At 40.7% G+C, this 27,601-nt stretch overlaps 1 protein-coding gene across 4 annotated transcripts; it reads right to left on the bottom strand.

Annotated features, from left to right (window-relative positions):
- On the bottom strand, positions 1–27,367 carry LOC118510927 (WD repeat and FYVE domain-containing protein 3). Of its 4 annotated transcripts, none has more exons than XM_036053340.1 (30): positions 27,152–27,363; positions 26,485–26,821; positions 25,456–25,612; positions 25,122–25,274; positions 24,528–24,720; positions 24,271–24,457; positions 23,658–24,203; positions 23,426–23,586; positions 22,959–23,111; positions 22,709–22,887; positions 21,729–21,905; positions 21,456–21,634; positions 20,801–20,960; positions 19,507–20,536; positions 18,866–19,164; positions 18,152–18,805; positions 17,823–17,957; positions 17,376–17,528; positions 14,043–16,750; positions 12,143–12,248; positions 11,543–11,739; positions 10,956–11,259; positions 6,776–7,405; positions 6,583–6,686; positions 6,240–6,490; positions 5,617–6,101; positions 5,211–5,402; positions 758–872; positions 424–558; positions 1–305 (listed from the first exon to the last, which is right to left on the bottom strand). In XM_036053340.1, the coding sequence occupies exons 2-30, from the start codon at positions 26,817–26,819 to the stop codon at positions 184–186; spliced, it is 10,200 nt and encodes a 3,399-aa protein (XP_035909233.1). In that variant the 5' UTR covers positions 26,820–26,821; positions 27,152–27,363; the 3' UTR covers positions 1–183. The 4 variants fall into 4 exon arrangements, with proteins under 4 accessions (XP_035909233.1, XP_035909232.1, XP_035909231.1 ...); XM_036053339.1 differs by having other exon boundaries at positions 4–305; positions 26,907–27,363; XM_036053338.1 differs by having other exon boundaries at positions 4–305; positions 26,911–27,363.
- Between the last annotated feature and the right edge of the window lie 234 nt (positions 27,368–27,601).

Raw genomic sequence — 27,601 nt, 5'->3', positions numbered from 1 at the left:
TGAAAAGTGTTTTATGTTGTCTGTTTATTTTTCAATATTTGCTATATAATAACATTTGCTCCCCAACATTTAATACTTTTCGGAAAACTTCTACTGTTAAACGCATTCTGCTAGAGTCTACTGTACACGATACAATTAGCCTATTGTGTTGTCCATGTCCTTTACATCAGATGAGTTAGATTATCAATGATCCAAACTAGAAAATTTGTTTACTTTTGGAGACGCTAATCCACTACCTACTCGTACTGGATTACCAAAAGGATACTCTGCTACATACCATGCGTATATTCGACCACGAGCATCACCTGTTTAGAAATAAAAAAAATATTATTATTAAATTATTACGGACGGATGAAAAACTTTTTTTTAAATAATTTTAACTTTGTTTCATCCACAGCTTAGCAGTGCCTTTCGTCTACTTACCCACGTATAATGTGTGATGATCCTTTGATATGGCAAGTGCTGTTATACTTGCTGGCTCAGCATTATTTTTATGATCGTATGCTGTGTGCAAAGTAAGTTCCGTTCTAAAAACAAGTTTTCTCTCCCACTGCAAGCCTGAAATATCAGATGTTATGAGCAAATCAAAGTTTGGATTAGTGTTAGTGGGCTATTCATCTCATTGTTTGTTTGTTAATTTAAAATTGAACTCGGTTAACTGCTGGCACAAATTGCAATGATCATAAATTGAGAACAAAGGTTTTCAATCATGAACAAAAATTTCATTATGACGCTTAACTTATTCAGATAAACTTACCTTCTAGCGGTTCCTCATTATTGTCTTTCTTGTCAGTTTCAGAGAATATAGCTTTTTTTGGTAAATCATCCGCTGATTGCTGTGGTTGTTTTGAAGAAAACTCTATTGACCATAGCTGAAACGAAAGTATCATTGAGAAGCCCAAATGAACAAATCAATTACAGATTGGAAAATAAACTTCCTAGCTATTAAAAGCGTTTGGAATCGAAATTATACAACAAAACTTTAATCTGTACTAGCCAATACTGACTGTCGCACAATCTCACACTGTGTTCAAATCACTGTCGCAAACACTCTTGCTAAGACAGTCAACCTGAACAGACGTGTTTTGCTTGTGCTCCCGGTTCAGTGCTTCATCTGTGCTCCTAGTGTTGCGTGCTGTAGTGAGAATTTTCTGTGCCCGTACAGTGTGTAGTGCGACTTGTTGTTGTTACGCTGTGCTGCTGTGCAGTGTCTTGTGCAGTGGTTTCTACCCGTTGTACCTGTGCTGTTTTCCTGTGTTGCTGGGTAGTTTCCTACCAGGTGTTTTCTACCCAGTGTACCTGTGCTAAAAACTAATCCAGAAGTTCTATACTTCTCGGTGGTGCGTGCGTGACTTTTGTGCAGTGGTGCTAGGTTTAAGAGCTTTAGAGAAAGATAGGCCCTGGTGATTCATGACTTTTGTGCGTTGGTATTAAAATAGAGACAATTTAAGTGAGAAAAAAGACTCGTTTACTGTAGGTGGTGTGCCATGGTGATATTTTTAAAGTGTAGTGTGTTAACATTTACTTTTACGACTGACAGGACTTAAAACTTTTTTTTCTGGGCCCGGCATTACAATGCCAGGCACACCTTTCCCCCCCTCGGTGGGCCCTTTCGAAATGAACGGAGCCTACCAGACTACATGGACAAGAATAATGACCACGGTGACATGAAGTTCCTTGTCCTACAAACAACCGACCTTATCCTCCGCTGCTGGTGAGCTTTCCAAACCCGGCAAAGTTCTTGACAACGGCAAAAAACTCCTGATTAAGACCCGTAGTTCCAAGCAATTTAAATCGCTACAAACCCTCTCCAAACTCATTGACGGGACTAGCGTGACAGTGACTCCCCATACAACCCTAAACAGTGTTCAGTGTGTAATCCTCTCCCCAGACCTGAAAGACGTTAGTGTCGAGACAATTCTAGAAGAACTCAAGGACCAACGCGTAATTTCTGTGCATAGATTTAAACGTAAAGTGAACAGTGAACTAGTGCCGACGAACATCTTCCTGCTCCGTCTAAACGCCACCTCGATCCCATCAATCATCCGCCTCAGTGCCCAGCAAGTTTCCACCCGACCTTACTACCCAAAACCCATGATGTGCTACAACTGCGCTCATTATGGACACACCAAGATGAGCTGCAAGGTAGTTCAAGCCTGCGCCACCCACGGCCTCAACTCAAGGTACGCCTGCCCACGGAGATTGCCCCGTCGACCCCGTGTGCATGAAATGCAATGGCCACATAACGCCTTCTCCTGTTCCTGTCCCCGCTACCTACAAGAAGAAGCAGTCATCAAGTACAACTGTTCTTACGGAGAAGCCCGTAGATCTGTTACTTTGCCTGTAGTTTCTTCTCTTGTCCAACAACGAATTACGTACGCACAACAAACGACGCAAGACGAAAAAGACATACCTATTGCTAATTAACAATCACAAAAACAACAACAAGACGAACTTATCAAAACGCTAAGAGAATCAATTGACAGCTTGAGAAAACAAATAAAAGAACAAGGTAAAATGATTAAAAAAATACTGAAACAAAACAATGACAAACAAGAACAAAACGACAGCTCACTAGCATCAGAAACCGACACAACTCTGACCGACTCAGAAGACGCGGCCTCCACCACCTCCACCATTTCTTCCATCATCGGCAAGCGAGCCCGCGGGAATAAGGGCTCTCCCTTCTCGGAAGAGGAAAACCCAACTTCCGAAACACAATCTATCTCACGCTCTCAAAGTACCTCCGATACAAAACGATCTTCCTGACCCGTGGCAACCTCTTAGATGAAATATTCCATACTGTAGACTTACAAATCCTCCACAATCAAACCCCAACCCGTGTTTCTCCGTCTGACGGAAGTAGCTCCATCCTTGATTACTGTGCGGTGTCATCTTCTATGGCACCTCAATTCCACATAGACGTTGACACAGACACACACAATAGCGACCACTTTCCGCTTTTTATCCGTAGTACTTTTCGTTCTCAGCCATCTCTCGTACGTCCTCGTTGGAAGTATGAGGGGGCTGATTGGGAAGCTTCCTTCCATTGAAAGGACCGGACATTTAGATTATTAATAGGAACCGAACTATCCAACCCCTACACACTAGAGAATGGTGTTCCGCAAGGGGCCATTCTCTCTCCTACCCTCTTCCTTATTAGTATGGAATCCCTTTTTAGTTTTATTCCCACAGAAATCCAAGCATTCCTCTACGCAGACGATATCATTCTGGCCTCTTCATCTCGTACTGCTTGTGAATCTCGTAAACTCCTGCAAGCAGGGGTTGACAAGATTCGACAGTGGTCGAGATGAACGGGTTATGAAATGTCACACACCGAATCCAAAATCCTCCATATCAACAAATACTCTGCAAACAGCGACAATCTATTACATACTAGAATACACCAATACCTAACACACGGACTGCCGACATACTCGGCGTTACATTCGACAGACACCTTTCCTTTCTTCCACATTCCAACAGGGTTAAGAAGGAAGCTAACAGCCGGCTGAATCTGTTCCGCAAGCTCGGAGCTGGCAAAGCTCGGGCCTCGCGATCAACCCTGAACCGCATCATCAACGCCTGGCTCCTACCCAACCTACTCTACGGTATCGAGATTGTTTCCCGCGAGAGAGCAACCTCCGAGAAGAGAGTAGCACCCGTCTACCATACAGACATCCGCTACGCCACTGGTGCTTTTGTCAACAGCCCGATCCATTCCCTTCTTTGCGAAAGCAGTTTCCTTCCCTTCCAACATGTTATCACCGTGCTCCTGCAATAGACTGGGAACTAAAACACAAACTCCGGCGGACCGGAAAATGCAGCCACATCGCCAATAGCACCTTTACACACCTGATCCGTACCAAATATAAACACCATCACCTTATCTTTACAGACGGCTCCGTTAATCGGGATTCAGCCGACTTTGGGATCCATTCTAGCCTCGATAACTGTGCCATCAAACTTCCTGACCACACATCCATCTTTTCTGCCGAAGCTTTAGCCATCCGTCTAGCCGCTGACGAAGGACTACGCGCCGACATACCGTACGTCATACTCACCGACAGTGCCAGTGTGCTGGCAGCCCTCGAACACGGCACCTCCAAAGATCCGCACATCTAGCTCCTAAATGACATCCCTTCATCTCCCGCAATAGCCTTCTGTTGGATTCCGGGTCATTCCGGAATCCAAGGAAACGAGAAAGCCGACCAACTGGCCAACAGAGGTCGGCTCCGTCAAACTGCACCACAAGACTCCCTATCTCGCCGAGACGCTATCCGCTTCATCAACACTGCAATCGCTCAACATTGGAACACCACCTGGTACAACCTAAACCTCTCCATGAAACTACGTATGATCAAACACACCACTGCACCATGGGATGATCCTGATTCCAGCCGCAACCAACTAGTCCTATCCCGCCTCCGCATCGGACACACCCGCCTGACCCACTCCTACCTCCTCGAAAAATCCAGTCCTCCACTCTGCAGCTTCTGTGGCGTTGACATCACGGTCCGCCACATTCTCACCGATTGTCATGGCTACACTACACACCGAAACACCTGCTAACTAGATAGCGACCTAGCCACCATTCTCTCACCCGACAAACATCAACATAACCGCCTAATTCAATTTTTACACATCAGCAACCTTTATAGAGAAATTTAGTTTAATCCGCTATAGTTTTTTTTAGCCTCACTTGTAATAGTCCACAATTACCAAAATAGCCATGTAACCTTCATACCGGAAAGAGGTGAATGAAGTCTTTAAGACTCAAAGCCTCTATAAATAAATGAAAAAAATGTCACACAATCTTGTTTGCTCTGAAGCTAGCAGATATGGGCAAAAGGCCTATTAGCAGCGTCCGGTCTTCATATCGTTTACCAAATCCCTTCCTGGTCGTTCCTCTGTGCAAAAGACTCACTATTGAACTACGGGTAAAATTAACTCCATGAAACCAGAAATGGTAGACCAAGCCCCCTCTTCAGTCAGTGCTGCGTACAGAGGAACGATCCCGGTGGGATTTGATACCTGAGTCTTCGAGTTGGATTTTGAAAATCAGCATAAGTTGCCTGCTAGCACTTCAAGCTAATACACCAATTTTAAACAAGTAGTAAAATAACATCAAACGTCATTACATAAAATTATTCGAAATGTATATAACAGTTTTCATATTGTGAAGATAACGTGAGATATTTTATAATTACCCGCACTACGCCGTCCGTCGATCCAGTAATGATGACGTTTTTTGTGTCCCATTCACGAATACTAGAAAATGTGACGCAAAGAATTTGCTGCATTCGATCCGAACTACCCATGCTTGTATTGACAACAGCTAGCTGATGACCATTGATGGACCATATATGCAACCAAGTACCGGAACATGTCGCAATGTCACCCTACAAAAAAGCATATACTTGCATTACAGTATCAATTGCAATACCTTACCAGTGGTACAAAATATACAGTAGGTAGCATGCATTATGGTAGTAGCACCGGGAATCTACGCGTTGATAGCTCTCTTCTTCCGAAAGCTGCCAACAGAGTGGAAAGTGCTGAGGACATCTGGCTTAACATATAGAAACATAGTTACATTTGAACTATCGCCCTTACCGTCAATTCATTTATGCTGACTGCAGAAATTACTCCCATGTGTCCAACTAATTGACGGACGTATGTCAATCGTGCCAGATCCCATATAATAGCGGTTTGGTCGCGGGAACCACTTAATATGATATTATAGGCTGTGCTCGACGTCAACGCAGTTACTGCATCCGAGTGGCCAAACAAAGTTTGTTTCAGATACAATTTTTTCATCTTTGCGTCTATGTTATACACAGATAATACAGAACTGGTGCCAGCTATGATTAACAATTTTGCACTTGGGCATGTGCAACAAATTATATCACCACAGTTATCAACATTCTCCCACGTGTGATAAGTTCGATCTGAATCATAACAACCCACACGCAAAGAATGATCAGCGCAACCCCATGCTACATATCGATTGTATGATTTTGGAATCAACGTTTTGTTTTGTTCAACTGACAATATATTTTTTTCGTGTTGTATTATCTGGCCAACCGGACCTTTTAGTTCTGAAATGAAAGGTAAAAAGCACCGTTTACTCGTGACACTGTTATTTGATGTATCATATGTTTCTTGTCCCATATCGATGTATTACACAGTTGCAAGATAAACGCCGTTCAATGTGTGCAGTAAGCATAATAAATTACCTTTAATAGGTTGTTGGGAGGATTTTAGATTTTTAAGGTGATAGAAAAATATTTTCTCATAGTTGATTGCTGGTGTACCTCCAATCGGAGATTGGGGAGGAATCAGTGGACTCACATCAACTAACATAGAAAACTGTTTCGTCGGTGTCATTCGCTTCGCCGGATGTTGCTTGCGGAATAGTTGCTTCGGAATTTGACCAAAGTTGTTAATGAAACCGATGGCTGCATTTTTCTGAAGAGGATCTTCAATGCTGAAAAGATCCAGAAAAAAAAATAATGCGTCCGTAAAAATAGCTAAAACTAAAAATAGCTTGCAAAACTACATTGTATTAAACAAACGTACTTGTAAATATCGACATTCCCTTCGTAAAACAAATGATGGAACACATTAACAGCATTCATTGCGGCCTGTCCTTGCTGCTTGTACCCGAAGATAAGATCGATCCACTGCAAGACGAACAATTAATTGTATTAGAAAAGCAAATAAATAATAAATTAAGCACCACGTATTATTAGAGAATAGGAGATGCACTTACCAAATGTAGGTGACGGCTAACATAATCACATTCAAGGGCTTCTCTATGCATGCGAATAAATTCGCGAGGATCATTTTTTGCCCATGGTGGAAGTACGACATGATTCAGAACATCACCATTTTGCTTTGTACCGAGATCAAAACTGTTTGAATTTTCTAAAAACTCCGGGAGGTAGAAAAACTCAGGTATTAATTCTTTCACGTCAGCCATATTTTGTTTGGAAGCCGAGTACCAAGCCTCCTTAATACTGTGAAACATTCGATCGGCTAAATCGAAGTGACCTCCTTGTAAACGAAGAAAGTGTTGCGTGAACGGTTCTAGTCTAATCAAGTACGAGCATACTATCATGGCTGAGCTGTAATGCGTTCCGTAGTGATAGGGGGGTGTATCGCCTTGGGGATCGTCCCAGTCTTTATATCGTTTTAGAAACTGTTCCAACCGTTCCTTAGTTTGAGCACCCATGGGTTTGGACAAATCCCGAAAATTTGCCGGTTCGTTGAGGTCTAAGACGTCGGAGTCATAATTAGCTAATATCCACGGAAATACAGGATATTGCATTAAATCATTATACGAACGGCCCGCTAGAGAGTTCAGATGCATGAGATATTGGAAGTTTGATATTTCACCGCGCTAAAATGGAAGAACATGAAATGAATAAAACACTACAATTAGCATGGCGTTGGGTAGTGAGGAGTAAAATGGTATCAAACATAAAAAGCTGTCCTGCAGTAAGAAAAATGTTGCTTGATGAAGAAAAAGTGGCGTAATATCTCTAAAATACAGCCTGCGAGCAGAGTATGCACTCCTAAACTTCTCCTGCTCTAATACTCTAATTTTTAACAACTAGCAACCCGTGAGTCGCCTTAAAACTTCTGTCTTGCTTCCTAGATCCAATTTAATACTGCCAATGTACGTAGTGAGTACTAGATCTTTTTTTAATCAGAACATTCTACGTAACAGTATCCAGCAGCCTGTTTTCTATTCCAAAGCTTCCGTATGGTGGTTCGAAGCTTGATTTATGCCGATATTCCACTTTTGAGCAACTGGAAGCTTTTTCACAGCTCTGAATCTAGTTTTCATCATGTTTTTTTTTTTAATCTACATGGATGGGTTTTTGACGATAACGTGTTATACATTGAAATAGTTACAAAAAAAACGAATGCAAAAACCTTTTTTTCTAATGAAGCACACTTTCCCGCCGTTCAGGCTAGTTTTCAATTAACATAATTATTAACAAAAGTTACTGACATTACCATGATTACCATTATGACCAGACGTTCCTTGAAGACAATAATTATGTTTTACAATTTTTCAAAGCCTGGAGATGAATATTGATTGATTGGAACAAATATAAATAAAAAGTGGAACCATTAACTATTACATAAAATTTCATAATGGCTCCCAGAATTCTCTGCATAAAATGCATGCACCACAACACCAACCATCTTCGCTTGGTAAACAATCATTTTCCCAAAACAAACACTTTTCCAAATGCTCATGCAATTCACATTTCACATGGATTCTTCTTTGATCAAATCCTCGAAAAAATACAACTGTTTGCTCAACATCTGTTCATATTTCTGAGCTGTTATTATGAGGTGTGTAGCGACATCCTCGCGAGATAGTTTCGATAGCAACAGGTTAGCGAATAGAAATCAGATTAGAGCCAGTTTGAGATCAAATCCCTTAACAATTAATGGTAAAGAAAAATTTAGTATGGTGAGGTCAAGTATGTAATAAGAAACGGAGTAGTCAGAGAAAAATAAAATAGAGACATAGAATGTTGGTGGTAAGAGGAGCGAAAAGGAAGGAGGGAGGAGAAGCAGGGGGGAACCTTTTTTTCGTCGCTACTTTTGGGCTTAAGCAACGCCGAAGAAGCGTTCCTTTAAAAACATATCATCATATCATATAAGCTGAGGCAAAGACTAGAAAATGTGGGGCTGGGTCCAAAGGTGAATAATTTTGTGTGCAACCTTTTGTCGGAAAAAGCTATGTATTTCAACAATGGTCATGTGCAGCTAAAGTGGACCAGTGTCCATGGACTAGCCCAAGGGTCCTGCTTGAGCCTCCTGCGATATAACTTTTATGTCAGTGAAATAGATTCTTGTCTAGCTCCGAACTGCAGCATTAGACAATTGGCTGACGACGGCGTCATATCTTTTGCAAGCAGGGACGCCGCCGAAATACAACTGGCTTTATAAACCACTTTGGACAACCTTGCCGAGTGGTCTGAAAACCTTGGTATCAAGTTCTCTGCAACGAAAACTGAGATGGTAGTCTTTTCTCCTTTTAGCAACACGACAAAAAACAGGGAGAAAAGACTATTTGACCCGAAAATTGATGTCTTTTTGTACGGTGAAAAGATATCAACTACCGACAATTTTCGATACCTTGGTGTTTGGTTCAATTCAAGGCTAAACTGGTGTACACACATCACCCGTCTGGTGCAAAAATGCAGTAAAAGAATCAACTTTCTAAGGACAGTCACAGGATTCTGGTGGGGCGCACATCCATCAGACGTCCTGCGACTGTATAAGACAACGGTACTATCCGTGTTGGAATATGGCAGCATATGTTTCCATTGGGCATCCAACACGCATATCCTCAAACTGGAGAGGCTACAGTATCGTTGTATTAGACTCGCACTAGGGAGCATGAAATCAACTCACAACATGTCCCTAGAAGTGATGACCGGAGTGATGCCGCTAAAACTTCGTTTTGAAATGCTGTCGTTTCGCCTTCTAGTCCGTTCTTCAGTATCAAATCCCTTGATCGAAAAAAAATTTTAAGCACTTCTAGAGAAAGGTTCTAAGAGCAAAATCTTGAAAATCTACGAAGATTTTGTTGCCCTTCAAGTGCATCCTAGCGCTCCACAGGCATTAAACCGTGCTGCCTTTCCTGAGACCTACAGTTCTCTTTTAACAACAAATTTCTCGTTGCGCAAAGTTATTAAGACCATACCAAATTATCTTCGCCCGATGGTAGTTTCGGGCATTTTCAGGGATAAGTATGGCCATTTACACCAAATATGCTAGTATTAAAATGAAGGATTATCTCCCTGAACGAGGGCACCGGCTTCTATGTTTTTAGTGTGTCCGGGAGCCGTGTAGAGTTTACATCGTAGAACTAGCCACAATCTTGTACGCACTATTAAAAAATAGCAGCGAGACCTTCGGATCAGTATTTAATTTTTATACTAATGAAGCACTAAGATCCCCGAAGGCTGTTAATGGTTGGTTTCAAATGGTTAGTTTATGGTTGCCCGGATGGTTAGTTTCAAAGTAGAAGCAGTTTTCTTTTTATTCATAAAGAACGGCCTGGTCGTATTGCTAAAGTAGAAGCAGTTTATGCAGTGTAAGTGTAAATGAAAGGGGCGGTCCGGTAGCCGAGGCGCCGGTCTTCACGCGGCAGGACCAGGGTTCAAATCCCCTCCAGAGACCGCCTCCCCATACGCAGGGCTGACTGCTTTGCTACGGTTGAAATTAAGTCACAGAAAGCCAGAAATGGCAGGCCGAGACCTCTCGAGCTTGGTAGTGCCAAGGAAGAAGAAGGAAGAAGAAGTGTAAATGAAACGAACGAAGAAACTAAAAATTGGAACACGAGGAGCAGCTCAGGAGTGTACAAGCCCATATTCTGCTCGAATGCTGTATTTAGAGACATTAAGCCACTATTTATCCATCAAAGCAAAATTTTTCTTACTGGGTTCTTACACCCTGTAAACAGTGTGTGTAACAAGTGAACTAGTAGAGTGATTGTGTTCAGGTTTAAAGCAAATAGTTTCAAGTGGACAAAACCCGGGAAAGAGGCGATACATGTAATTCAAGCTAATTTTGATAGCAAACATAAAACGTTCTATCGATCGAACATGTATCGATGAATTGGAAGCTATTTTAAATGCTTGTTTAACTTTAGAATGAGTTCATATACATGAACTGAACTTTGAAATATATCTGGAAGATGACCAAATGCCCAACACAATAAACTTATCGAATGACTTGTTGCATTGTTCATCTACAGCTAGCAGGGTCAGACAGTCTTGTACGCTGATTGGGTACCGGATATGGTGTGGTGTTTCATTTTTTTACGAATGATGGCAGCTATTGTCTAACATAAATTCTAATAAACAAAACTTAAACTTTGGTACAACTTTTTTACATGTAATACAAATATTCAAACTTACCACCCAGCGTTGAGTCACAGAGGTTTCCCCTATTAGACTGCTTAAAAGGCCAGTATTTTGTTCTACATTTGCAGTTCGTTTTTGACCCGCAACGGATTGTTGCGCATTATCTGCTATCTGTGTTGCCATGGTCGTCACTTTTTGAAATACTTTATTGCGCACTTTTTGGGGAAAACTCAACAAATAATTTTGTCCGTTGCCACAAAAAATTTCCAGTGCGATCGGTTGCAGCAAGTAACGTCGTTTGTGTATTTCGCGGATATCTTCATAAAATATTTTAGAGGATTGTCTAATATTGCGCGACCTGCAGAGATAAAACGAAATTGAACAGTTTTAAGGGACAATCGAAAAGTAACAGAATAACAATTGTTCCATTTTAAGAGCCTCGTAAAACTTATATTACTTCCACTAAGCAAATATCTATAAATTATCCACTCCATCACTCCATTGGCTCATAGTTAAGTTCTAAAACCCTGTAAAACGGCCGGTAACGGACGGTGCCGCTACTGTCTTAGCCGCCGGAAAGTTCGCACTATACATGCATATGCTTTAAATAGATATTTAAATAGAGCGTGAAATGAACTTACATTGAACAATTTGCTGCAGTAGTGCTAGGTAAAATTGGATCGAAGCTCTCCGGAGGCAATGAATCGATATCATGTATTTCACGATTACAAAGCAAGGTAAATCCATCAACAATATAGCAGCAATCTTTTCCAAACAGCATCAAACCTTCAAAGGTGTCCAAACCTTGTATACGTGCTGTCCGAAAAATGTTAGAAACCTGTAATACAATGATAAAACGAATACCGCATTAGAAATGCTTCACCATTCCATCCCCACTATAAATCTGTAAACAGCAGCTCCCGATATACGCCAGTATTTGGGACCGATCTTTTTTGCGTGAATCGAATTGCTCCAGCCAACCAATATGTACATGACATTTTGTGTATGTGTATGGGTATTGTTCATGTTGCTTGTATATCCATGGATAAAAATATTTTTGTTATATCTTGGTTATTTTTTACTATAATTTTTGGCATTTTTTTTCTTAAAAACAATTATGAACTGACAGTTTTGAAACATAAGTGTAGAGCAAACTGGCGTATATCGAGTACGGCGTACTGCGGAGATCTGCAGTACTGTGTAATAGTATACTTGTATGAATTCATGTGGTGACTTTATACCTTTTCTTTGTCTTCTAGCAGCCGCAACATTATTTGGTTATCCGGCAGTGAGAACGATAAATCCTCTTCGTTTTCTATACAATATCCTTTTTCGTCTCCTTTTATTCTGAAATATTCATAAGAAGAAGCGTGTCATAAAAAGAAAGAAAAAAAAAGAAGAAAGTTCACAGATTCTTCGCGACGCTGCTCTGCATGAGCCTGACAAAAAATTGTAGCAACACGGCCGTCCCTAATGAAGGAGGAAAACAAAAAACTGAAAATTTGTAATTCAATTTTATGAATTGAAATGTTGCAAGTTTTCTAGATACAGTTCACGACCGGGAATGTATTATTCGACTATTAATAACAATTTTGCCCTTTCGAAACGCATAGAAATTAATGCATATAACGGCTGAACCGTTATATGCATACGGGGCGGACCGGTGGCCGAGGCGACAGTGGCGCCGGAATTCACACAACAGAACCGGAGTTCAAATCCCATCCAAACCGCCTCCTCCTCGTACGCAGAGCAGACTACTTTGCTTACGGGTAAAAACAAGTCACCGCAAGCCAGAAATGACAGGCCCGACACAACCTTTCAAGGTTGTAGTGCCAAAGAAAGAGGAAGTAGAAGAAATGACTGAAATACTAAAGCAAATTGTGCTCATTTAAAATAAAGATAAACTACACACGACACGAACACTATTCTGTGTTTATGGTGGCACCACCCTGCTAAAAACACTGATATACGCCAGATGATGCACACGTATGGGTGATTGCAAATTGGAAGCCGTCTAAAATTTCATCCATCTCTAGGGCCTAGGGTCAGCATCGTTAGCAACATAGCTGTTGAGCCGGTCCAGGTTGCCAACCACTTCTCGCTTCTGATGAAGCTGGGACTGTATAGTTCCAGTCCTCATATGGTCTACAAATGTTTCAGGCTGCTGAGGACTGGACTATGTCTATAACTATCGACCCCTTGTTAGCCGCGTTCGTACCTTTTTCGCTTCCCTTTTCAAGAGAAACATGTTTAAACGGATTTTTGGCTCCGCTCGTGTGGAATGACAATGGAGGAGCCGCTCCAATGACGAGCTCTACAAGCTTTACGAGGATTTCACTATCGCGTTACAAATAAAACACGCCAGGCTCTGGTGGACTGATTATGTCTCGAGAATGGTACAGGTAGACCCATCCTGCAAAGTATATTAAGTCGTACACATAGTCAGAGGAGCCATGACATAACGAATTGGAGGGATGGCTTACGATACGTCCGCCTGTAATGCCGGGATATTGGATTGGTATACGCAGGCGCTAGCATGTGTGCGGTTGCCAAAGACATGCTTGTTGCGACTTATCTCTCTTCCTCTTTGGCCTGACGACCTCTTCAGGTCATGCCTGTCATTTCTGGCTTACTAGACTTAATGATACCACGTTGTTGGATAGTCAGTCCTCTCTACGGGGGAACGGTCCGAATAAGATTTGAGCCCCGGTCCTGCCGTATGAAGACTGGCGCCGTTGTCTCTTTCTCCACCGGGCCGCCCCCAAGATTTCTTATCTCTTAGCATTCCACTATTAACCACTAGACAAAATCTATTGATCATCTATTCAGATTAGACCCTGTAAATAGTGAGCACTGAGGATAGTTTAACTCCATAACCAACATCGTAAAGAATAACTGCGAACTTAAGATCTGAGTGCCAAACCTAGCGCGCTCGGCTCGTAGCAATACTAGGAAGGGAGGAAATATAGAAAACAAAATCTGTTAACTGTAACAGTTGTGTCACCGGCGGGTCACTGAAAAAAGCAGCCGGTCGGATAAGCTTATATCACCGATAAGCAACAGAAACCAAGGCACCATGACAGTTACGAAACATTAAGCTTTACTAAACTAACCATCCACAACTATCGTAATCATACATACCGATTTGTTTTTGAATACTCCGATTTTTTTGCCGCATTGCCCCGCGATGATCCATTGCCTGCAGTCATGTCCCGTTCAAACTGCTCAGGAAACATATTTTGATATAAACGCACAAACTTATTGTACTTCGCACTGTCGTAGCTGATAGCCACACGGCTCTTGGGCTGCTTTTGATGAACATTATCTTCGGTATCAACTACATCTACTTGATCAGTTGGCGGTGGATAGTGTACATAAAACAACAAATTCTTCAGCATCTTTTTTCGCATTCGATATGGCCCTTCCGTGCTGTCAAGGGTCCATTTTGTGTATTCAGCACAACATTCCGGGCCCCATATTCCTCGTTCTCGTATGAGCTCGGACTCAACTTGTAACCAATCTTGATGAACGTAACGTTTGTTGTGCATGTAACTATTTCCTTGCTGGGTCGAGCAAAAATTCCAAAACTCCTTCACAAGCGTAATTTTGCCATTGAGCAGCTGTTTGTTGCTTTCAACACTTAACTCCTCGTTGAATATTCCTTGTCGTTTACAAACTTCTTTCTTCAACTTTGTACGGCTAGTGAGCCGCGTTAGCCCTCCGGTCACTTTTTGAATTTTAGATTGTATGCTATTATGCACATCCCAAGGATTTCGTGAGGTAGTATGCCGCTCCTTTTCGACGTATGTCAGCCAATGTTTGAAGGCTGAATCGAAAATCTGTTCATGAGTACAATCCATGTTCGGCGCACGAGAATTGTGAAATGGTTGCGTTAACGTCACTTTGAATATTTCTTCGATAACCGGTTTTTTGCAGACGTACAGTTCTTCCCAAACTCTGAAGGCAATTTTTTCCAACTTCGATGATGGCCCAACCGTTTGTTCATCATCTAGCAATTCTCGGGAAACGTTATCTTCATTTTCATTTCGTACCAGTGACTTCACATGCCACGTTGTCGTGCGTTCTTGGTCAAACTGAGCAGAACTGTGTAAATTTATATTTTCCCCCTTATGCAACTGAAGGATACAGTATGTTAAACATCCAATGAAATCAGGATCATGGTTCCCAGCTCCAAACACCAATAAGCGGTTGTTCATTAGATTTTGTAGTACATCTACTAAAGTTGCATTCATCGGGGGGGCTGGATATGCCAGAAGATAGAGTATGCATCGATTCAAGGAACGATACAAAGAATCTAAAGAGCTTGCGCTGGCAAGGTTCGTTCCACTAGCATTTATGCTACCTCCAGTATGGGCTGATGTGGATGTAGATCCCGAATGTCGTTTCGCCTGTTTTAATAAACACACACAGTATTCGAAAATTTCTCTACCATCAATCAATAGCATCTGTTGCCACAGCTTATCGACAAAGCGAGCTGTTACATAGAAAACGTTTGCTACCACATGATCCTGCCCACCAAATTTTATGTAATTATTACTGGCTGGAGCGGATATCTGCCCTTCCACAGCAATGTTTACCATGGCACCATTTTTCATTAGCAGTAAGATGATATTTGTTAGAAATATTTTACGTTGATACTCGTAACCATTCCCGCCCATTATACAAAAATCTAGCACCATGTCTATTACGGGTGGGGATTTGACAGAGTGCACCAAAGTGAGCGAATCAATAATTAGAGTCTGCAAAACATCCATCACATGCGCAGTTATTAACTGGTCAATGCCCATTTTAGATAATAGCGGCTCATTTTGCAATGCATTTGTGGTTATGGTTTCGGGCGTATTCGGTGAACTCGGAAAAGCAGATGGTGATTTTTGAACGGCTGTTGTTGGAGAATGTTCCACCGACGATACATCGTTATCAGCATCCAACGTAGTGGATGGTGCAAACAGTATGGAAATAAGCGAAGTAATCACTTCTCCGCTCATGGCAACTGGAACAAAATCAGGAAGGTGTTTGTAAAACGACATAAACAACGTCAATATTTCGCCGGGATGCGACTGTAACCAGTGTTCGGAAGTTTCCGGTATTGATGCAGTCAGGTTTGCGTTAGGTCGTCTGCAATGCACGATCGACCTTGTCAAGCTGAGCAATATGCATATCGCTTCAGTGCAGAATACCATTTTTTCTGCTGCCAAATTGCCACCCGCATGAGCGTTTGGTGACCATAGAAAGGCCCAGATTGCTTCCATAGTATTATCTTTGGAAGGCATGATTGACGATTTTACCGGATATCCAATAATTAATGCGACTAGCAATGAAAACACTTCGGGCACGTTGGTACGATGCAAAAGTAACCATTCCAGATAAGCGAATCCCATTGATTGTAGTGATGCTTGGTTTACGGCAAAACTTTCTTCTGCACTGCTGCAATTGTTGCCCGGTCCGCCAACTACTTGCGAAGGAAATTTTGATGAAAGCAAGATGGCATTTCGCGATTGTAGGATTATTTCTGTGTTTTTCAGATACCCTTCATCGCCATTTGTGCACTTTGTTTCTCGGAAACGAGCAAGTATGGGGTCTCTTGTTAACATTGTAACTAACAATCGAAATGCCCAAACTGTCGTTGTGAAATGCAAATGTGGTTGCATGAACAATAACACCCAATCCAGTCCTAGAACTCGGAACACTTCATCGCAAAATCTCCAATTGATGACATTGTTTGCGCCATAAAACAAGTGGTGCAATATATTTAGGCCACGATTCCTTAGATGAACATGTCGATCCGTAAGATTTTCTGTGTCCGGTATGGTAGACAGACTTTCCATCTGCAAGTAGAAGTGAAAGAGTCGAAGAAATTACCAGATATGTGACATAAAATGATTAATGGGGTCCATGTTGACTGAAAACTGAAGTAACGGAGAGGGGGTTGGAGGGGATGGGGGGGTTTGGTATAATGAAATAGGCCCAAAATAGGGCGCTCGAGGTTATAGTGCCAGAGAACAATAAATGCAGTCTTATGTTATTCCCTACGAATGGGTTACACTCCGCGACATCATGTGTCTGATCCATCATTATGCTCGTAAATTATCTTCAATGGATATAAAGTAATCCATATAACAGGATATGTTAACACGCGTTAACCTTTATCGAAAAGATATGTTTCGAAAAACAGGAAAATATGTTAAACATAGAAGGATCTGTTACTGAAATTCATACAAAGCTGCTATTAAATATGGGGTTTGATGAAGTTGTTAATAATAATGGTGGTTTGATTGGTGGTAAACTAATTAGTTACAATGACAGAAAACTATATCGACCAACTGGAAAAGCTGGATGGAGTTGAAGCGAAGCGTTCAACTGAATTAAATCAACACATCTTATATATAGTGCAGAAAATATATTATCGACATCAGTCAATTTGTATTACCACACATTTGCGAAGGTACTTACTGTAGGAACACTTTTTGCCATATATTGGCCAAACAGCAGTAAATCGTTGGATCTGCACTGATGAGAAAGCAGTATTTGGACAAGAGCAAACAATGCTCTTTCTGCTCCATCGTCACTTATATCTTCAATTATATGAAGAAGCTTTGTCATACACTGAAAAATATACAAAAAAAAAGATGATACAATTAAAACCTGTCTTACAGATCGCAGCGATCGCATTTCAACAACAGTCTCGGTGTAATTTAGTCCAAAAATGCCAGCAGCTGCATTGCCACTCGGCACGCTTAGCAAAATAGTAGAGATTATACTCGTATGTTGTGGCTGATTGTGACTCCCGATCGGTATACCCTTTTTTAACCGGTATTCGTTCAGTGTCTGTTGGTGTTTTTTTTTTTTTTGTTTGACCCGACTTACGAAAAATTACCTAACAATCCTTACTGTACGTACCTGTGATTCCTGCAAAATTCGAATATTTGCGAATTTTTCGTTCGATTCTGTGCATAGTTCCAGAAAATGCTCCAACAAAGAACGAATCAGATCATTTGACTGGTCCAACCAAATTGGAAAGTCGCATAACAAATCCTGCAATTAAATATGAAAATAAAACGTTAAACAATGTGGTTGAATAGTAAAGGAGAAACATCTATTCAAGTGCCAATTGATTGATAATCAGTACTTTACAACATACAATGGTTTCAAGCTCACAAAGTTTTTCGTTTTTTAGATTCATTTGTCAACTAAACATTATGCAACGACTATACAGTTTCAAAACTTACCTGGAATGCTGTTACATTCGGTATAGTAGAGCTTTCGTGTCCGCTATGCACTGTGCCAACCAAATTGAATGTTAAATGCAAAATGTGTGAATTGAGAAGCGCTTTCTTCCGTTTGTACAACATCGCTAGCGTTTGATAAAAGCGCCGTTGATTCATTTCTTGTCGTGCTAATTTGCTCGTACGCAAAATGCACGTCAACGCTTTAACAGCTGCGTATAAACTTTCGACATTGTGTGACATTGCTACCAATCCTAGTAGAACGCTGCATCCTCCAACTGTGTTTATCGATATGGACACCGGAAACGGATTGAATTTTCGAATGCCCAGATAACCAACGAGTACTCCGCCTAATGTGCGCGCAGGACCAGTTAAATGTCCGGCAGCATTGTGCATGACCAAAATGGGCGTTGCGTTCTCATGCGAGCTCATTCCGAGTTGTTTTGCAATCGATTTCGCGTCCGTGCGATTGTACACTTTCCTTATTTTGTTCAACGTCATGTACGAGTAAGCTTTAGGGTTGACACTAAACGCTATTCTGTATTCCGCCACTAAGGGATTTATTTCTTCATTGTCTTCTAATCGAACGTCCTGGAATGAGCCAATGTAGTGTGGCCCAAGCATGTATATCCGAGCTACAGCGGACGCATCGAAGGTCTAGAAAAATAAACATCCATAAGCAGAGTGGCTTTGGCAAAATATAATCTTCCAACTTACATCATCAATTAAATTACAAACTCCTTGCTTCCAGATCAGCTTGGAGTACTTCCGCCACAATGGTGGTGTTCCAATGAACGCATGAAAACTATTTCTTCTTGCCGAAGCCGACAATGAGCTGCAGATCGGATTGATTTTCTGCGAATGCACGTGTCGGCCATCTACGTAGATGGAAATTTGCGATGATCTTGGTGACGTTTTGCCCAACGTTACTGCCACGTGATGCCACTCACTTTCTCGAATAAAAGTTGGACACCACACGCGGGACATAAAATCATCTTTGTAAACATTGCAATATTCTGAAATCGAAATGAAGAACAACACATGATTACTTCAACAGACCAATGGAATGCTTTGGTCGCAACTTCTCCCTCTCCAAGGAAGAAGTCCTTGGCCTGACGACCTCTCGTAGGACATGCTTTCCATTTCTGACTTATTGATACCACTTATAGTTGGATAGTCAGTTCTTACTACTGTTATCCTAATTTATTTTTAAAACAATAAAAACATAATATATCCTTGAAAACGATAAATAAAACAGTATGCACGAACATACACAAAACAACGAACAGATTTGTCAAAGCAAAAAAAAAGTGTTGAAAGCTTTCCTTACAATGAAACATACAATTTAATAAACGTACCATGTTTGAATGGAACTTCCTGGGTAGCAACCGATAACGATTTATCACTTGGTAAGATTAAAATACTGAACACAATCACCGACTCTTCGCCAGATCCATCATCGGAGCGCACTATATGAAAGAGTCTGATTGGATTACCATCGGCAGCCTCTCCATGTGGATATCGATCAACGCAAAACCATGTACTGAAAGTTAACCCGTTGCTTGATGGAAACGTTCTGTTTCCTGACCCGATACCACCGCCAATACTAGACTCTAGCTGTGGACCAATACTGCTAGCGCTTCTACTAATACTGTTTTGGAAACTCGGAAAGGAAGCGGCACCCAATCCAGCAATGCCAGTGCCATTTACGTTTAGTCCTGCAGTAACCGAACCATGCAGATGATGTGTTACAGCTGAGTATTCTGAGTTCAAATGGCTTGGTGCAATATTTGGGAAAAATATGCATGCAAACCCTTCCGTTGACATATCCAACTCGATGAAGGGGGGCATCGTGAATGAACCTTGATATCGGAAATCACGCGGTGTAGTGATTGAAACTAACGTTTTTAAGCGCGTTAACGGCACCGGTGGTATGAAGCCGCCTGGGGCGTCACTATCCTTTTCACTTGAAAACTTAAGACCCAAGCGAAGAAAAGTTCGCAATTCTTTTGGCATTAGCGCCTGCACGGCCAATCGCTCAAATATGTACTGCAGTGACATATGCAGTGGATGCTGCTCATCAATCAAAGCTTCCCTGCAATACCGAACTATACTTTCGTTTAATCCATTGTCGCACATTATCTGCTGATTGCGTTCACTGCGAACACACGATTTTATAACATCTGATAAAAAATACTGCAATGCTATTGCTCTTTCGGTGAAGGCTTTCCAAGTTAGAGGATCATTATTGTCGTATGGTGAACATTGTTCTTCAATCGAGGGGAGCAACTTCAACATGCACAAAACTACCGCCGGGTGTACGATTAAGTAGTCGTTTAAACCGGACGATGGTGCAGTGGAGCTCAGTACGCCATCATGGTAAGATTCCTGTAACGAAATGAAGGGGGAGAAATAAAACACAATTAAAATTGACATTTTTTTGGTTTGTTTTGTTTTTTTTAACCTAATCATCGTTTTATCAATAAAACAATAACTTTTCTTTATTTGTGTACAGCAGTTGCAAAATAATCCAAAACATAATAATTTCTTCATCTGCTAGAAATACTTACGAGGCCGTTCATCGAAAGGAAAGTACATACGATGATTTACCTGTAGTGCTACTTATTTAACTGTAATAGAAGAAATACTCACCGGTATCACGTCTGTACATATTTTGTTGTGCTGTAGAACTTCTACTTTCTGCGGTCCATCAAATCCATCGAATACGATTTCATATAAAATACGATAAATGATGCATCCGGATCGTAGCGGTGGTAAAATCTCGTCACTTGCGTTGGGAAATAAAGCATCACTAAAAATAAATCAAAAGTAAAAGCTATGCGTCAAAAACTACCCACTAATTGTGTATGGACAAAATACACCATTTGGTGTACATTTGAAACACCAAACACGTTTAATCAAATCAAATACACACAATAACACATCTCTGCGAATATGTTTATCCATATGCTTTCGTTGATGTCAAAATCAACCGTGTTTCAATCGTCAAAGATCTAGAGATATTGCATCAAAATCACATTGTCATTTGAGCTCGATCGCTCGGTTACATCAAACTGGTAGTATTGTTCGACGATTTAGACCTCCATGATGCATTGAACCAACGCTCAAACTACATTGTTACTCATCAATACAACCACGAAAGGTCTCGACCTGAAGTGTCTGGCTTTCCTGACTTGATTTTACGCGTAGCTGGTTAGACAGTCCTTGCTTACCGGCAGGCGGTGTGGATACGATTTGATTATTTGCTCTTGCTTGTAAAAAAATTAATAATAAATGTACAACTTACCTTGAGCTTTCGTTTTCCACGTTACTCATTGCCGTCTTGAAAATATTCGCGTACACATTCACCAACGATTGGTCTACAGTCGAAGGATGTTGTTGAAAGAAGCCACCACTTCCAATTGATTCATTCCTCGAAAAGCATCCCATGTCCCTAATAGCTTCCAAAAACAGCGTATTCGCTACCTGTCGAGTATGATGATGTTTTTTTTTAATGAAATAGTAAAAAAGTTAGGATTGTTCCAAGTGTTTCCTGTAATAATTTAACAACTTTGTTTACCTCATTTTGAAAATATTTTGCATTTGCTGGTTCGAATCGCATAGCAGCACTTAGCGTTTGACAAACGACAAGAAACAGTCGCATGTGTATTTTACTGGGACCATCGGCGGATTGCTTGTGTCCAAATTGATTTTTCAACAAGTCCAGCACGTTAACTACATACACGAATCCACTAACCTACGAACGATCAATGGAAAATGGACAATGATTAGGTTTTGCAAATTATCGCCACCATTGGTATAACTCAATTCCTCGTAACATTAATAATGATAATCATAGCATAATCGATCATGTTGACGGATCTAATAACGGATCGGCCGAGCTCACCCGAGATAAGGTGCCCTTTCCGGCGGTTTGGAGAAGAAAATGTCTCCAAACCACCGTGAATTGTGTTCGTTGTGTAATCTAGTGTTAAGCAATACGACCAGGCCTTTCTTCATGAATAAAAGAACAAAAAAAACAATAGAGACAAAAAGCTTCTGCAGAATCTATGTATAACAGCTAAATGTACCAACTTGGTATTTTACATATTTTGGCTTCCTGTTAACGATTGCATACAAATTAAATTTCAAATGCTGTCATATAGCGGTTAACATTGGTGCATATTTTGTGCTATGCATTTGGATGTAAGAAAACTAGCGAAGACAAGCTTAGCAGAGGAATGTGCTAGAGCGCAGCTGAGCTAATTGTGTACGCAGCTAAGATAGTTTCCAAATTGATGACAAAGTATCATCAAATGATGTAGCATCCAAACTAATGCATGTGGCATGTGTTGAATTGAAATTGGTTCATTGTTTGATTGATGAGTTGCTAAAACGGCAAATTAACATCCCAATAAAATCAAGATTCCATAAAGGGAAAGAGGTACAATCGAATGTTTTGGACGAAATAGCAAAATTTTTATGAAAACAGTAACAGCCGCCCACCGATCGTAGCTACTCTGGAACTAACTGAATTGACTAAAATGCTACGCAATTTACCTTTCGGAAAACTGATCTCGTCCGGTGGCTTTCCTTGAGACATTCAATCAATGTTTGCAAAATGCGAATGCGCATCAATACAGTGTTCGAATGTAGGTCGGCTAGTGAATTGATAGATTTCAACAGGTTTAACATATCATCTTCCCCTCCAACAGTTAACACAAGTTCTTTAACCAGTTCTGAAAGGAAGGAAAAGAAGCAATTACAGATACGCAAGTTGAGGCAGCAATGGAATGCAGTAAAATCATACTCATAACGGCTGGGGTATTGTATTTATACTTCAGCATGTCGTATACACACTTGCTGCCTCCACTATTTTTGAATATGCTTGTATTATTAGAATTTCCATTCAACAGCTGAACAAGAGCTTCTACTACTAGCGTTCCCAACGTTTCCTGCTCGTCTGTTGATGCCGGCGATGCCGTAGTAGAAGAATAAATGCAACAAGAGAGAAATAAATGTTAATTAAAAACGGAAATATGTTCGTCGCTGAAACTGTAATAAAACAACGAAATATTTGGCTCATCTAGCAAACAAAGCCAGTAATGGTGCGCCAATTTAATGGTCGCAGGCAAAACAAACCATGACAGTACATTAATGACAAAAATTAGCTTTTTTAATCGAATGTTATTAATTGCGAAAGGATGGTTTAAATACACAAAGATTAATTAAAAATATTTGTTTGTAGTGAAATTAATGAAATACAAAAATAAATACCTGAACTTTGTGGCTGTTTCACTGTTCCGGTATCAGGGCTGCCGCCTAAGCTTCCCATATGCTTATCGTTTTCCAGAAAGTCTTTGTACCGTCTTATGCAGGTGACAAACACTTCCAACACTCCTATTTCACGATAAACGTCGGCGAAAACACTGTTGTGCCTGTAAGACAAAATCAATATCAAAAATAAAAAAAAGGTAAAAAACGAAAAGTTCGCAAATTGGCCGCGTACCTTAACAGACAAAGAAATGTGCGAGCACACGCAATACTGATCTCTAAAAGATGATTTGCTTTTAAAAGCACCGATAGAGCTATAAGCTCCTTACGGGGAATGAAGTTTAGCTGAAGAACTATGAATTCGATCATTGCGAAAAATTGTGTTCGTACCACCCTTGGTTTTTGATGAATTTTCTCCGCAAACAAACATAAGGTGCTTTGAGATTCCAGCACGAAATAGTTCACATCGTCACTCTTGTAAACCTCCTTAATTGCATCAAGTATCAAACAACACACTAGCGCGCTGTCCGATCGCAAAAATACTGTTTGCAGAACCAAAAATGCATTTATATTGCGCAAACACGCTGCTTTGGATGATCTTGGTGACACGCGCAATTCCTTCACTAGAAATTGAGCTTTAGAAACGTCCACCGCATGTAGCGACGGCACTTGAGCATATCCACAATAGCACAGCGAAACTATCATGCTAATGAGCTTTCGAAACATTTGTTCATGCGAAAGTTGAACATTGCTGTCACCATTCTCGACGCCTTGGTGCATTCTGCAACAAAAGAAAAAAAAGAGAAACAGTTAAAGTTGGACGAGGAAAGATACGCACTAATCATTACTTGAGTAGGCAATCGATAAGAAACAGATATCCTTGGCATTCCTTAAAATCATCCATCAACTTTTGCGAACAATGTGATGATTGCTGTAAAAAGCCACAGATAGATAGTATCATGTCAACAATGTCGAAAGGTTTGGAAGCTATAGTTCGTTGCATATTGTCAATACACAGCGCCATGCACCCTTTGGCTGAAACGAAAATGTTTTACATTGGAAATATAATTTTTGCTACCCTGCACAAACGCCATAAATCTCCTACCATGTACGTAATCTACGATTGCTTCGGTAAGTCCGTATCGTGCCAATGTATCAAGCACTTCGCCTGCCAACGAGCGCCACTTGAGGTTACACGGTCCATACTGTGCAGTTACAGTGGAAAACAGTAGACTCAAATCATCGACTCGTATCAGTTCTTCCGCTGTTAATGGGTGTGATGAGAGCTTCAACAGTATCTATAAAATGTGCAAAAGGTTTAGTTCATCGATATGCACTTAATTCAACAGGTTTTAAATAACAATTTCTATAAAGCAATGCGGAGAATGAGAGAGAGAGAGAATAAGAATGGTATAAATGGGGAAACAAAAACAGAAGTCAGGGAGTCGAGTGTTAACGCTGAGCGTGTAAAGACGAAAACGAAAAAATAAAGCAAACATCTCGAGTCCCCTATCAAGTATTGTTGTTTTTTATAACAAATGTTGCCACAATGTTTCATACAAGGATTCGCCAGTATAGAGGTATTTTAAAACATTGCTTTTTGGAGACTACACTTATCGTTCAGTGAGACCAAATTTTTGAAAAATAAAAAGTAAAAGAAACAAAACTACAAATACCTACAGCAAAAACTCAAACTTACCTGGGAAAATGCTCTAAATGAACTCATTTGTCTATCTTTATTTGCTTCCGAGCAAGTTTCGTCGATAGAACATGTTTCTTTTTCTTCTGGAAGATCCAAAAACAAGTATATACATCGCACTAAGGTGGATGGCAGAGAAGCATTTATCATAATCTGAAACGAAGATAGAGAAAAGGCTTATATTATGCTGAAATTGCAAAGAGATCTCGTGTTCGGCGACATCTTACTATCTCCATTGAATCGGATGCGCGGCATGATTCATGACGCGAGAATGGAGTAGCACATATGCACTAGCGCAAGTTCGAGTCATGTGAATGCACCATCAAATACGTACCTCTTGCAAGGAACTATCGTTGATTGTATTAACCATTAAATTGACTGCCGTCAGTAAAACTGCTCCATTTCCCGATTCCTCAGTGCCGTACACACTATCCAGCTCCAAAAACGATGCAATTGTTTTTGATGCAGTTTCTGTGCTTCGATTTAACGCTCTGCAAATATAAAACAACAGACAACATGTGTAAACTGTTACGAATTCCTTGAAATCATCTTTACGTTCAAGGGGATTTCAGTTCGCGTGTCAACCCGAACGAATATGTAAGGCCCCTGCGCAGCTCGCGGCCCCAACCCAAGCTCTATAATCAGTTGTATAATCTTCCCTTGAAACAAGAACCATCGAATGTAATCTTGGAACTCTTTGATCTTGAAGCATATAAAATCAGGTGACTTGCACTGCGCATCAGTGTGGTACCAAACCGAGAGATGATCATTAGCGCACTGGCTCCTGGGCTTGATGATAAGATCGAGCCAATAGATCAACCAACAAGAATTTATTTATACCAAACTATCAAATATCGTATAGCCCGTATTGTGGACTTCTGGAATATTGCATCCAATACTTTTCTAACGTTCCGTCTTAGAGCGTAAAAGAAAGCGTTTAGTGTGTTATCATTGGAAACAGTGTTCCAAACAGAACAGATCTTTCAAGGCCATATTCAACCATTCTGCGCTTAAGCTGGTGTATCAATTGACCGTTAAGCAACAAAAAGTGTAAACTGGACTGTAAATGAAACTGTTAACCAGAGGATGGACCAGAACGAATGATTCTCTTCACAATGACACAGGCTATTGTTCGTTTCGAAAACAAAGTCTGATTACACGTATGGTCATTTGAATGCTAACTAACACAAATATACACAGACGGTGTATGTTGCTCGAGCAAATGCCCCAGACTCAGGAGATGAACATGTCACATCGCTCTGTTGTATATTCCTTAGTTTCAGAAACATTCGATAAGCATCGAAGGAAGAATGTGGACACTTGATGAACCTAATTCACTGGCTCGTGCATATGTCGTACGTACCTTCGCTTAATTTCTCTTGCTAATAATTGACTGATGTGATGGCAAAAAGCGGCCTGCCCTTCCCATGATAGCGGCTGAGATAATCCATGCGGATTTGTCTGTTTCTTCTGATTTGCGTTATTTGCCACATTGCAGTAGAGTGGCAGCATCTGATAGAGCTTCGTATCTCGCTCAGTGTCTGCCATCGTTGATTTGAGATTGATAAATTCATCAAACAGTTTTCGCAGATGCAGCATTGCCAGTTCCACATCCTCCTTGCCAGCTGTATCTGGCAGTTCCCCACCCTGGCAACGATTCGTTCCCTCTTGGTTCATGGCGGCGAATGTTTTCTTCATCTCTGTAATTACATTTTTATAGAGAAACACACATTATTTACGGGTGTAGTAAGTCATCCATTAGCTTTAACACAAATTTAACTCTACCGACAGTGCCTTTAGTTAAACCATAAAGGGAATTGTGCGTATTCCCTTCACGTTCACCGGGGTCCAATTATTGATTTAAAACCATTTCACCCTGTTTTATTCCGCCCAGTCCTTGTACCCAGTGATGCAAAAATTAATGACACAATCAATCGCCACATCTCAGCATTCAATGGGCCAATGTTGTCGAATTCTTAAAATCGATTTTTCCAAGTTACGAGAATAGCTAGGAGTTAATAAACACTCACAAGATTCACTATTTGTTTATTTATGTTTACTACGGCTTCAGGTTGATCTAATTATCGTACACTATTGAACAGAGCTTTGAATGCAATGAACCAGTAACTTTTTCTAGCATTGTCAACAAACAATACACCAATTTATTGCATAGTTTTCGTTATTTGAAGATTGTGTTTCCTTCCGTGGCTGATAAAATCGTTTTGCACACTGAAGCAGAGGTTGGTAGCATTTCTCTGATTGACAGTTCCATGCCCTGCTTTCGGAAGCCATTTTAAATATCCATCGCATGGCAGCACGGATCAAAGCAATCGTCCCAATTCCCAGTTGACATTTTACTGCAGTTTACAGCAGTTTTTGGATAAAAAACAAGGTGTATGTATTTAGAACAAGGTATATGGATATGGGAGGTAGAGTTGTTTGACCAAATTGACTTTTCTCAACCTGATATAACAGTTCCT

The sequence above is a fragment of the Anopheles stephensi genome, chromosome 3, assembly GCF_013141755.1.
Source record: "Anopheles stephensi strain Indian chromosome 3, UCI_ANSTEP_V1.0, whole genome shotgun sequence".
NCBI classification, from domain to species: domain Eukaryota; kingdom Metazoa; phylum Arthropoda; class Insecta; order Diptera; family Culicidae; genus Anopheles; species Anopheles stephensi.
The sequence above is the reverse complement of the archived record's forward strand: the minus strand, read 5'-3'. Positions and strand labels throughout refer to the sequence as shown.

What these genes read in the sequence shown, in the direction of transcription:
- LOC118510927 (XM_036053340.1), bottom strand. Translation starts at nt 26,819, where the DNA reads ATGAAGAAAACATTCGCCGCCATGAACCAAGAGGGAACGAATCGTTGC. An exon ending in GGAAGTTCCATTCAAACATG is followed by an intron (nt 19,165 to 19,506) that starts GTACGTTTATTA and finishes TTTCGATTTCAG; the next exon opens with AATATTGCAATGTTTACAAA. An exon ending in TAATGAGGAACCGCTAGAAG is followed by an intron (nt 559 to 757) that starts GTAAGTTTATCT and finishes CTGATATTTCAG; the next exon opens with GCTTGCAGTGGGAGAGAAAA.